General features: G+C 33.6%; 1 protein-coding gene across 4 annotated transcripts in view; it reads left to right on the top strand.

The window, feature by feature from the left end:
* The window catches only part of ATP9B (ATPase phospholipid transporting 9B (putative)), a 149,751-nt gene that overhangs the window by 22,539 nt on the left and 113,334 nt on the right, over positions 1-13,878 (top strand). For all 4 annotated transcript variants that reach the window (XM_079300853.1, XM_079300852.1, XM_079300855.1 and 1 more), the window contains 3 exons: positions 1,724-1,874; positions 5,344-5,457; positions 9,035-9,143. In XM_079300853.1, coding sequence (XP_079156979.1) covers positions 1,724-1,874; positions 5,344-5,457; positions 9,035-9,143 — 374 coding nt within the window. The remainder of the gene's footprint in view (positions 1-1,723; positions 1,875-5,343; positions 5,458-9,034; positions 9,144-13,878) is intronic.

The following is a 13,878-nucleotide window of genomic DNA, read 5'->3' as shown; positions in this document are numbered from 1 at the left end:
GCTACTCTGCAATTATGATTATTCCAACTGCATCAGTTCCAAGAATATGTTCCTTTACTTTTCTCATGATGTCTTGAGAGTTAAATTTTATTAGAGCTATGAATCATAGAATGATTTGGGTTGAAAGGGACCTTTAAAGATTATCTAATCCAGCCTTCCTGGCATGGGCACGGCTATCTTTCACCAGATCAGGGTGCTCAAAGTCCCAGGAATCAATAGAGGATATGCACTCTCAAATGGCAGTGCAACTGCTTCTTCTCAGAGTGAAATAAGTTTTATTTTAGAGATTGTTCTTGACATGTTGGTTGTGATTTCTGTTTTCTTACAGGTGTGTACAAATACATATGAATAGGCTGACTGTACAGAATTAATCCACTGAGCAGTGCTGAGGGGATTGGATTGTAAATTTCTCTCTTGTTCTAAAACTGAATTCTTTCTGTTGGTTTGAATAAAATTTGTAAGAATTTCCTGACGGTTGTTTTCTTTTTGCTGCATCAAAAGTATTGCCTGCATATTCAAAAACCTCACTAGAATTTTTTTGTCATACCAACTTCATCAGCTGATGTAGCTGAAACCTGCTGTTATCAGCTCAGTCAGCTGCAGTAGATGAAGAGCATGGAAGGCCTGTCTGCTCAGCGTTCTTGATTCCCTTGCCTAAAGCAGACTCCCAATATTATTGAGACACCTCCTTACTGTGTTAACAAATAAACACAGATAATTTTTTCTTTAATGTATAAGATTGTAAACCAAAGATATGCAGTGTACAGCAAACCCACTTTTCTTTGCAAATGGTCCCTGGATGGTCGCTCTGCCTCTGTAGACAGTACTAGCAAGTACTTAAGCTGATTGCATTTATGTGAGTTGAGTCACATCCCTGTTTGTTCCTTGTTCTGTTAGTAAATAATCTGTTGTGCCTCAGAGGCATCATTCAATTTGCCACCTTTTGTTCTTCCTTCTTGTGACTCCTTCCCACCAGTTCTGTATCCTTGTCCAAAATGCAGTTATTTAAAGGTTCTGTGAGCTCTTCTCTCACTGCTCATTGTTTAAACTTCTTCAGTAGGTCTGTAAGCTGGTTAGGCAAGACTGCTGTTCTTTCTTGTGTGAAGTTCTCTCATTGCAGATCACTGTGCAATCGGCATTTACATAGTGGGCTTGTTTTGAATGGTTTTCTGGTTGTGTTTGTTAGGTTTGGGTTGGTTTTTTTTTTAATATTTGACATTATGGCATTAGCAGTGGTATGGAGGAAACTGAAGATTCGCAAATTATGTGGTAATTGTATGCCAAGCTGTAAAAATCTTTTGAACTGTATTGAACAGAAGCCTTATATCCCTTTCAGTCATTAACATAATCTGAGTGTTAGTAATCCAAGATAAAGAGTTTGGCCAAAGGACTATAAGGTATGATGCAGAATTTTATTAACTATAATTTCTTGAACCTGTGTCAGGGTATGGTGTAGTGAAACTTCTCATTAGTGTATTAGGATTTTCTGCTAAGAATGTGCAAGTGTTTATATATGAATATGTCTAGGTGAATTCACTATTCTGAATTGCCCTAAATATTAGAATAGAATAGAAGTTAATGTCACGCTTGCTTATTTAGATGTCACAAATGTTTTTTAGCCTGTTTTTCGTAGGTATTTGCCTTCAGGAGTTTCAGGTTTGGAAATTGTGATCTTGTATAGTACATTTGTAGTTTTAAAATAAACAATTGTCTTTCTTTTCAGTTGTTCTGATTGGCTCATAAACATTTGTCGAAGAAAGAAAGACCTGAAGGCTCGCACAGTGTGGCTTGGATGTCCTGAAAAGTGTGAAGAAAAATACCCCAAAAATGCCATAAAAAATCAAAAGTACAACATCTTTACCTTTATACCTGGGGTAAGGCCACTGAACATTTTCTGGTGTTGGGCTGACTGTATGTTCTGTAGTGGTTTTTTTACTATCTTGCAAAAAAGAGAATTTTATTTGCCCAGGTTCTTCTTTTTCTTTCTATATTTGTCTCAATGATTTCAATGAAAATTAACAGCTGAGAACAAGCTTGCATTTTTATTAAACTGGTTGGTTTTCAAAGGGCTATGTACTTAATTGCAGTTTGAGTGGTTGGAATTCAGTGAAGCTTTTGAAATTTAAGATGAGTTTCTTTGTACTTTTCTATTTAGAAAATTTGAAAAAAAGTTTAGAAAAATTTATTTGAAATTTGTAATTTTTTAGAAAAATAAGCACTTCTGCATGCAAAGGATTGAATTCAGTTGAGAATTGTTTAAAATTGCAGCTTAGTCCCATGGATCTTTTCTCATACACCTTGCCATTGAAAGTACAATAAATAATGTATTTCAAAATGTCCCTCTTAAAGGACAAAAACAACTAGCATCTTCAATTTGTGCCACAAGTAGGCCTAGTGTAGTACTTTTCAGAGTAGAATTTGTTATTGCAGTCTTTTTGCAGGTATTTTTGGCTTTGAATGCAGTTCTTCGGCAAACACTGTTTGTTTGAAGTGGAAAGGGTTTTTTTGTCACTTTTTTCCTAAAAAGCCATATTATGCCTTAATTTCAGGTTTTTGCTTGTACTATACACTGTGTATATGAAGCCAAAAAGAGACATTAATTTTGTCTAGTTCGTAGTTTTTAAAAAATGTGTTGTTATAATGAAATTCAGCAACAGAGAAACAATTTTTCCAAACTTAAGTAGTTAAACCTAAAAATGTATCCTAGTGGGATATTATAAATTTTAGTATTACAATTTTATTAATATTTTTACAAATGCCGTCTGAGAATACTGTGTCCCATAGCAAAAACTGAATGTCTTGTACTTTTGAATACAGACATGCTTTGTCTTAAATTTTTTATTTCAGTGATCGTGCTGATTTATAAGGGTATTGATTCTATTCTTCTGACCTCTTTAGTCCAATGACTGGCAGATGTTTTGTAATGCATTTCCTTATTAAAACAACAAAAAAAATTAATGGCCTTGTAATTAAGACTGATCTCCTGTCAGGAAAATAACATGTCAGTTATCACATGTGGATAAAATATTCTCAACATTATTGGACAAAGTAAATGTTTTCTTCCAAAGTTTAAATTATTAAATACACTGAAATTGGTTAAGCCACATATGCTTTCCTGAAGGTCACAAAATTCATTAAGCATATAGTAAGCCATTGATTATTGCAACTAGAAATCTGCAGTGTAGATTACAAATCGTGAGCCAGATTTGTGTTCCTTATAGGGATCAGCTGTAGTTTGCAATTCCCAGTTGTGAGAGAGAATGTTTGTTCTTTTTTGATCTTTTAAAAATCTTGGTTTTACCCGATAGATCAAGTCATATTTTTAATTTGGAGCTAGTATTTAAAAACTCAATAGTAACTTCAAAATGAAGTGAGATCCTAAGTGTAAAGCCCAAGTTGATGAAAATGAAATGTTTTCAAATTTTAGTTTTATATATAAATTAAGACTTGTTATTAGTAAAGTATTGTGTAGCTGTCTTTTTTTTATGCTGCTTTACTAGAAGCAATTTGTAGGGCACATCACTGTATTGGTTCCTAACCCATAAATTAACAAAGTCATAAATATTGACTCCAGTGATCTACTCTGCAATTTTCAGTTGTGAAATTCTGTGTTCTCTTCTATGTTTTTTTAAACATTGATGTTGGCGTGGGTAGTATTCAGTGGTTTTATATCCAAATGCTAACTTAAAATAATGCCTAGATTACAGTTTTACTTGCTAGCTAAAAGAGCTGTAACATTTCCAAAATATCTCTTTTTTTTTTTTTTTTTTTTTTTTTTTTTTTTTTTTTTTTCATCAAATACTTGCTGCTTCTCCCTTTATACCAGTCTGTTCAATTTCTTTTTACAATTTCATATACATCTTGACATAGGTGCTTAGGAATTTTGTATGAATTTCCATAAAGCACATTTTCTGTGATGAGCAGGTTTTGAAGATACCTCTCCTGAACTTCAAGGCAGTAGTTGTATTAGCTTTATGCAGCTGGAGACTTTTCAATTTGCTTAACTGTACTGAAGTGCTTAGCTTTGTATTGAATGAACTGTCAGTGGTCTGCCAGGATTCAAAAGATTTGTAGGAAGTGCTTTTTAACTTACACCTTCTCGTACAAGATCTGTACCACCTAAAGTACTGTCTGGATTTTTTGATGACCTGGTGTATCAAGTTTTTGTGAACAGCAGAACTTATTAGCAGAAATGAGTGTATGAACTGCTGTATGAAATCAGTATGAACTGCCTCAGGATGATCAATAACTGGATCAACATAAGGTGCAGGTTCAGCCTGAACAAGAAGGCTCTGACCTTTCTGATGACTTCTGATTTCACTTTTTTTCTTTTAGTTTCATTGTTAAGTCATGAAATAGCATTCCATGCTCGTCAAAAAATAAAAAAAAGATCTTAGGCTTGGAGGCTGAACTCACAGCTTTGAGGTACCACTACTTTGCTGTGGCTGCCAGAAAGACACTTTGGACTTTCCTGAATATTTTATTCCTAGCACATAGGTATTTACATAATTAAGTAATAATATTGGACTGGTAAGAGCAATAAATATGAGTCAAATAACTTTGATTTTTATGTGGAATTCATTGTAATATTAACTGAATTTTAAGATTAAAAGATGGAGACAATCTCTGGATGTGGCTTTTGGATTTATTTTGAATGTTTTATCTTTGAAATAATTGGTTTTTCATTTTCTTCAGTCTCAGTGTTCCAAGTTCAGTAACCACTTTTCTTAATACTGCTGGAGGTGCCATGTTAGCCTGGCTAAGAAGAAATATGTGAAGTCTTTGAAGATTCAAAATTCTATAAAATGAATAATGTTCTTAGCATTGTAATTACAACCAAAGTAATCTTGAGAACATGTGCTTGCTGAAGTGGTGCTTTTAATTACCAAAGGAATCTCTGCATCTGTCATTACTTTGGAGTATGGGACAATGTATTGTGTGATAAGTCTACTCTGGCTTCACTTAAAAGTTGGATAATGAGCTCTGAGTTTAGACCAAATCTTTGATCTAGTAATAAATATATCTTAATACCTATATTTAAATTTTTACACAGTTTTCTTGATACATAGTCAAGTTTTCAAAAAACCCAAAATTTAACAAATTGCTTTTTCAGAGTAAAAATAGGCAATACTATAAATGGGTTTTTCTCAACGAAAATAGCAGTATAATATTAAAATAATCTAGTACTGTGTGATGATATATAATACATTGGGCTGTGTAATAATGCCATCTATAATAGTATGACATACAATGCTTTTGTATCTCCTATCATGAAGAAATGTACTTTATGTATATTATGAGTACAAATTTTAATACTCTTATCTGCTTTCTTTTTCATTTTAGGTTTTATATGAACAGTTCAAGTTTTTCTTGAATCTCTATTTTCTCGTCGTGTCCTGCTCACAGTTTGTGCCAGCACTGAAAATAGGCTACCTGTACACGTACTGGGCTCCTCTGGTAAACAGAAAAATGCTATTAACTAGAAGTTTGGGGGTTTTCATGTTTATGTACATTGCATAAACCTGCAACTGGTAAACTACAGTGATCAAAGAACATAACAGAAGTAAAAGGCCTATTTGAAAGCTGTTGTTTGATAGCCTTCCCTTCCACTTGCCTACTATGCCTTTGCCCCTCAGGCAAGGTTGTTTTTGTCAACCAGCTGGTGTCAGTGTGTAGTGCTCTGTTCTGCCTGCTGGTCACTCAAGAGTTTAAAATAACCAGCCAGCAAAAAAAGCTCCAGCTACTAGAGAAACTTACTGGGTAGCATAGGTAATTTGTGTGTTAAATATCTTTCCACTTATTGTTGTTTGGTGACTATTTTGTGCTTTCAGACTAGGTTGGAGCTGTGAGCATAAATATTTTGCATTCCTTCTGTATCAGTTTTGATCACAATCTTTATGCACAAGAACTGAGAAAATTTTTTAAGCTGTGGATAAATCAGGAGGAAATTGTGGCTTGACAATAAGTTATTAATTAAACATGCTTCTCCTAATTGATCACCCTGCCAGTTGCACTGGCTTTCTTTTGATACATTTTTTTATTATTTAGATCTGCCGTATTTTCTTGGGAAACTGTTCAAAACACTTGCTTCTAATTCAGTTTTCCTGTGGTTTGGAAACTGAATTCTCTTCCGAGGAGACTCTTTTGATACTCTGCCAGCTGTATTGCCATGATTTGGAATGATTTTCTTATTTATAAACAGATCATTACCTTTTCTTTCATGTTCTTCCCAGTCCCTCCACACTAGTTTAAAGACAGGAAGAGCAAATGCTTTATGTTTTAAACTTTTTGAAAAATTGATATTTTTCAGTAGCATTTATTCTCAGTAGTATTCAAGAAGAACTGTGACATGCTGACTGCTTGAGTAAAGGTCGTTCTTAACAAGTCAATAGAGTAAATATTCTGGATTGATTTCATTGTTTTCATTGTTGTAACATGTGTCCTTTTAACTATGGATAAATGCAGAGACCATCCTGGGTATTCTTCCCACTTCTCTTCCCAGAGTTGCTTCTGCTGCATCAAGAAAACAGTTTCAAGATAGAAAGCTTGCTTAACAGTGGGATTTTAAATGGATATTTACAAAGTCTTTGTAACTGACACAGTAGGAAAAGACAGAAGTCAGCCTTGTCTGGAAGTTGCTTTATTCACCATGATGCGTTCTGTACAGCACTATATATTGGTGGGGTAGTAAGGAAAAAAACACAGTAAACACTTTGCATCTCAGCCCATTTCTATCTTGCTCAAGGAGGGGAGAAAATACTGTACTTTGAATACCAGTGTTCTGTTCTGTATCAATAAATTTGTCTTATTCAAAGGTATTTTTGAATAATACAGCTTGAAAATAATCAATATCTCAATGTTTTTTTGCTAAACTCACTTGTTTCTACTTTAATAGCTTTTTTACTAATAAGCAACCTCCAGGTAAAAGGCAGCAATTGAATGTTGAGCAAAGCTAAGCATCTATGAGGAAAATACAAAACAATTAAGTCTGATCCATTGGTCTGCTTTTGCAGCTTAACAGATAAGTTTTTTGAAGGGTATGTAACTACTGATAAATCTTCAGTAATAATCAGAGGGTTAACTATGGCTTATATTTTCTCTCAAAATTTTAAAGGAAAATTGTTTGCCCTGATACTTAAAACCAAATGACAAGAAGCTGACTATTGCTAGAAATGTTTTGGGGTTTTTTGATGGTGTATGTGGATTTTATGAGTTGTTTTGTTAGGATTTTTCTTCCCTTTGGTATATTTTAACAGTTTTTTACAACACAGATACACTTAGATCTAGTCCCAAAGTTCTTAAAGCAAGACTATTTTGCTAATTTAATTTCAGTTGCTCTAGGGAATGGACTTTTCATTTCCACTCCAGCATACAAAGGTATTAAAGCATACTGGTTTAACTGTAAGAAGTACACTAAAGATGCTTACTTGCTTACAGTTAGAGAAAAATGACAGGTTCCCTCATTAAACTGACTTCACAATTTTAGCTCTCCTTTGCAAGAATATCAACTTCCTTTGAGCAAATGTGTAAAAAGAGAAGTGTCTCTCTTAAATTGCTCCTCATAGACATAGTCAGCTCAGTACTCAGAGCAATGGTCAGCTCAGTACTCAGCTGCTCAGTTAGGGACTGCCAGAGGAAATTCTTGCAAATAGCACCTTGCATTCTGTGTTTTGAGTACTGTCTAGTAACAAGGTGTGTACAAATGAGAAATAGGTTTGAAGGTGCTTCAGGAGTGCCTTTTTTTATACTGTTTAAGTATCTATATTACCAAAACATGCAAAAATCTGCTGTCAGAAAGGGAGAAAATCTGATTTTTCATTCGATTATGCCCTGGGGAATAAAAAGAGAATGCTTTGTCATAGAATCTTTTTTGTTCTATGTGATTCTACTATAATTGTAGCCAATATAAACTTGAGCAAGTAAGTAGTTCTTAGCTATAGGGTCACAGCTAAATACACCTTGGAACTTTGGTCTGAAACTGCAAAACAGCCCTGAAATCCATAGCAGGATTTTAGTAAACACTTTTAGGAAAGCTCTGCCTGTTCACTCCTTTTCATATTGCTGGGACATTAGAGGAAGTTTGGCAAACTGTGGACTTCTGCAAGAGAAGTCTAATGTCATAAATTATCTTCTGTAAAGTAATGGTGATTGTCTGAAGCTAGATAGATAATGTAGAATCTTATTTGTTAGTGGATTTGTTAATATTTGAATTTTGTATCCATCTTATTCGTAATAATGAAAGGTTATTTTACTGGTAAAATTTTTATTTCTCTTTCACTAATGGAGAAAAACTCAAGTGCTGAGTCAAAGCCAGAAGATCTCATTTGAGGAGATTAGGATATATAGAAAGGAAATGTATGTGCTTATCCCTGAATTGTTCTGTGTTTTTTTAGCTTACCACCCTTTCTAGCCAGAGACCATCACAGCTGAGTGAAGCACTTTGTGCATTTCCAGCAGAAGCTACAGTGGCATTGTCCTTTGAAAGGACCAGCTGAAGCATTTAGACACTTAGTTTTTCAGGACAAATCCCCTTTTAATTAGTCCATATTTGTGATGTGTTGCTTAAAAGCTGCATTTAAGATGCAAAATGATTAAACTAGCCATTCTTTCATCTTTTTCTGTGTATTAGGAAAAAAGCAGTTTTTCAACATTAGAATAGGAAGTTTTTTAAATGTTTTTGGTAAAGCCTTAAAGTTTGTGGATGATAAGGAAATACGCTTATTAAAATTATAAAGGCTATCTTTAAGTAATCCGAAGCATGTTCCTTTTTTGCATTTAGAAATGCTGTCTCAATTATGTGTGTTTGGACAGGTAGTTAATCTAATTATATTTTGACAATGTGCAAGTATGGTTTTGTTTTTCCTGGACTAAACCAAGATACTACTTAAACTTACTGAAGAAAAGACTCAAATCCAAATTAAAAAGTGAAAAGCCAACACCCTAAGCAAATGTTCTTACTCTCGGTAGTGTTCCTACTTACCTATTTCTATTCTAGCCCTGAGAGTTCTGAACTGCATAATTGTATCTTTAACAGGGATTTGTTTTGACGGTCACAGTGGTACGGGAAGCTGTTGATGAATTTCGACGTTACAAGAGAGACAAAGAAATGAACTCACAGTTGTATAGCAAGCTGACAGTACGAGGTGAGCACCATTTGTATAAATCCTTAAAGTATTTAGTATTTTGCTTATATGTACATTTGCAGGCTTACAGTTCAAAGAAATAACTGACTAATAATAACTATTCAAACTGTAATACTCAGAATGAAATGTACATTGGACTAAGTAAAGCATGTGATTTACCTTAGACAAATATGATGGTTAAATTTGGCCTGCTTAAGGATTTTAATAAATACATGGTTGTTTGTCAAAGAAAAGTGTATGTATATAATTGCATATGTTTTTTAAGAATTCTGCTGTTTATTACCCTTACTTCCAAGTGCAGTTTGCCTCTGAAATTGATGCTGAACAGTAACTCAACAACACTGTCAATGGTGTATCAAGCATATATAGGAAATAAGAGAGAAGTAAATAATTAAATTAATTAAAATTCCCTAGAGCTTTTCAAATTTGGTCAATATTTTGTAAATAAGAAAAGGAATATATATTGTGAGTTAACTTCAATATCAAAAATATTAATTTTAATTTTTGCATGTAATTTGTGGTCTGTTTGGTCATGCAATATCAGGAACAGCCAGTTTTCTTTAATGAAAGGAGAAATCAGTTATTACTTTTTTTGGACTCAACATCTTTAACGGGTTTTCATAAAACTTTTAAGGAAGTGAAGCACTTCAGATGTGAAGTGACAAATTTGATAGGATATTGTAAATTTTAAGCATGGGCATAAGAGAGAGGTATGCATTGCTCTTCATTTGTATGTGCTTATCACTTTTTACTGTTAGATTCAGAACAGAATGCCACATAGAAAGGTGCCAAAAAATAATGTATAACCTATTATCAAATCTAATGAATAACCTTAAAATTAGACCTTGCTATTACCATAGGTCTTGATTTTTTTTTCTCTGTTAAGGATTTTCCATGGCGTAAAAATTCTAAAAGTGGGAAGTTAAAGAAATGTGAGGTTGCACCTTATGCAGTTAGAGTATATGGCAGACATTGTGCCAAATGTAAACTCTTTTTAATTCTTTCAACACTTCTTCAGTGGGAAGAGCAACATCACCAGGTCTTGGAATCTTGATTAGAAACTAAACTCTTGGAGTATCTCTGGATAATATTGTCTCCAGAAAAAAAAAAAAAAAAAAAAAAAAAGGATTAAAAGCTTGTAATGCAACAAGTATGTTCTGTATGTTCCCATTTTTTTGTCATAGCATAAACTAGCAACTGAGAGGCATTCGTGCTGTATGGATACTTGCATTGTTTTCTGGAGTTTCCATGCTGTTCTTTTTTTCTTGTCTGTCTGAAATAGTGTAATCAACATTTAGAAGTACAACTGTTGAAATTTGGCATATGGGGCAATTATCATAGCTGTATTTTGTTTAACACAAGGATTGCACTTCTGGCATCCAGACCTTTTGCAGTCATTAATACAGTCTGTTAGGGAATGGACTCTTAATGGCTTTTGTTTCAAAGTTGTAATTTAAACTGCTAGTTGGCCTCCCTATTCATTTTTTAAATCTGTTATGGTAGGCCACTGAACACCCACCTTGAAACAGATAGTACAATCCTACCCTATTCAGCAATAGTGTTAGCAATCTGAAATTCTTAATTCAGGAAGCACATGTGCAGTTTATAGCTACCTTTGTGATGTAAATGTCACAACTGACATTTGTTTTATCAAGAGCAAGGTTTGGTGCCTTTTCTGCTTCTCTTTTTTAAACTTAGGTTTAGAGTTAGTAGACATTCAAGCAGCATTTAAGTAGAAATTTTGGAATTGCAATTTCCTCTTTCTCTGTTTATGAAAGATTTTGTGAGGGTATGTGTATTTGGAAAACCCTTCATTTTGTGGCTTCTCCTAGAAATAAGGAAGTTGTAAAAAATTTGGTCACCTTAGAGATTTAAAAGTACTATAGTATACAGTAGTATAGGTAAAGCCCAGCAGTTTTATTAGGAACTGCTCATAGAGAGCAGGGACTTATTAAAAAGAAGCTTTAAAAATGCTCTTTTTTTAAAAAAAAGGATATCAGTTTTTAACCTGCAAGAGTGTTTGTCTGTTTTGACATTCAGATTTTGGTGTCAGTGCCATCATGAATTCATACTTGATTTTTGTTCTCTTTTGTGCATTTTTTGAAGACTGATCTTCTACAGAAGTAAAGATTCAAGAACTCTGCTTACACTGAACTCTGCATCCCATGTTGACAGTTGTGGGATCACTGAACTAACATTGTTTTGAGTAATGACCAGTTTTAAGTGTGAAAACATTACTGCAGTCACCACTCAAAATTGTACTATGTGTTGCCATAAAGCCATATATAAAATCATGATAGTGATAAATTGCACTTTTTCCCTAATATAGGATTCTTCTGAACTAAGGTTTTTTGAAACAGAGAGATATAATTTTGATACAAAAAAATGGGATTTCTTCCCATTATAATATTAGACCAAAATTTTTTACATGTTTCAGAAGGATGTAGGTTTATCCTATTTATCTGTAAATTAGTAAAATACTAGGCTTCCATGTACTATTTTTAAAAATAAATTTCAATATAATTACCTAATTTTTATTATTGACAGTATTCTTCAAGTGGAAAAATTTGGTTAGGCCTACTATACTAAAGTACAAGCTAATGGTTTGGAGAAAGAAGGCTTTGTTACTTGTGAATGAACAAACTCGATACTGATTTAATTAAAAGACTGAAAACTGATGCTGCTCTAAAGAGTCACTTTTCAGAGTGGAACTGCACTTTATACTGCTCTAGCATCTTTTTCTTCCTTAATGATTTTATTACTTATGTTAGTTTTACAGGCTTTTATTTGAAATATTTAAATTTTCCATCTAAAAGTTAGAGAAACTGACATAGAGATGTTTAAGCAGGTTGCCCATGCTCAAACTGGACAGTGGGAAAGCTTAAAATTAACAAGGTTCAGTTTTCAGTTTTGGTTGATAAAAATGAAAATTCAATGAAAATATTTTCTAGTTAGTTTTTTTTCCAACTTAAGTGTTTACTGAAGGAAAATAAACATATTTGTTGCAGTAGAAGTTATTGGGATCTAAATGGTAATTAATTACTTCCATAAAGATAGTGTGGTAGGCTGATTTGTAAACTAAATTTTTTTTTATACAGTCCTGCAGTAGATTAAAATTGGGAAGTCTGTGACTACATATCAGGCTTAAGTATCTGTGGATTCTTCCTTAGTCTTGGGAAATGCTAGACATGTAAAGCATGTGAATGCTGACTTGCATGTTGCTAATGGAAGAACTATCGGATTTCGAAGATAAGGGTATCCATCCTAGTGACTCTTGAAGACTTAGAATTCCTTTCTAATAATTAAAAAACTTGAATATTTATTGTAATCAGCTTTTTTAAATAATAATGAACTATTCAGAGCAGGAAATCAAGGGAGAATGGGACATCTCTTTTAAGTATTAATTATTTGTAGTTGGACAAGTGTTGGCCAGATTAACATCCATGGGCTAATTCTGATTCATGAGATATCCAGTGTTATGCAGTTCCCTGTTTGTCATGTAACATGGAAAAGCTCAATTGCACCTTGCTGAATTTGCAGTGTGTAACTTCACATTTTTCGAGTTGGTGAACCTGCTAAACATGAAGTTTGAATTGTTTATATTTTTTCAACTCTTCATGGCAAGCAATGAAACATGCAAATCAGTAAATGCATTGAAGTTTTTATGTGAGCAAGTCAATTAATCTCCCTTTCTCATGTCTGTCATGTGATCCTTTTCCCTTGTTTACTTGATTATGGTATTGAATATATTACATTGTTCAGTGTATGAGAAATTCTGCTGTCCTAATCTTAATGAGATGATTGCTGCAAAATCTGCTTTGCTGCATGTGAAAGTCTGCAGATCCTTAATAGACAGTTTTCAGTCAGCATTCAGGTTTAAGCTGGAAGGAGGAATTTCTGTTTCAGAGCAGTTCACCTACCTATCCTTTTCTAGAGTAGAAAACTGCAATGGAAAAGAAAATAAACCTGGGCATGCAGGTTTGGGAGGTTATCTGTTTTTCTTACCTAAAGGACTGTTACACTTTTGACACAGTTTATTCTCTCATGCACTTAGGTGTGACCAGTTAACTGCTTATATAGACTGCTATTCTGAAGCAGAATCACCTCAAGTTTATAACAGCCTATTATCTATTTCATTATTTTGTGAAAAGCCAACTAGATAATAAAATTGTAAAGCAATTTTTGCTCTTCTTTTCTCCCTTTCCATTCTTGAAGTTGGCGGTTCTGAACCTTTCCTAGTTAGGTTTATCTGTGCAGTGTTACTGAAGTTTCCAAGAAAAAAAAAGAAGAAGAAAATAACTTACTGTAGTAGTGACAACTATTAGTGGCAGAAGAAGTGGCCTGCATTTGTCACATTATCTCATAATGTTTAACATGTTGCAGAACTCTCACTTTGCAACCTGCAAAGCAAAAGAAAATTTGAATGTCAGGAAAGATAAGTTTAATGAAATAATGCCATCCAGGATTCAAGAAAGACTTAGCACTTAAAGATACTTCGGCTGTATCTTTAAAGGCTATTAAGGAATGTAACCAAGTTGAGAACATACATTTAAAACTGTGAAATTAAGAAAACATCAATAATAAGGAATAAGTATGAAAGCTAGTATGTTTCTTTTGGAGACTTGTGATGATTTCAATTTTCTTTTTTTGTTAGAATTTCAGCTCTTCAAGAACAGGTTGTCCCTCTGCTTTGAAAAGCCAGTGCATTAAGGAACCACGTTGTATCTGAATATAG

The sequence above is a fragment of the Erithacus rubecula genome, assembly GCF_903797595.1.
Source record: "Erithacus rubecula genome assembly, chromosome: 3".
Taxonomy (NCBI): domain Eukaryota; kingdom Metazoa; phylum Chordata; class Aves; order Passeriformes; family Muscicapidae; genus Erithacus; species Erithacus rubecula.
This window is presented reverse-complemented; position numbering and strand designations above follow the sequence as displayed.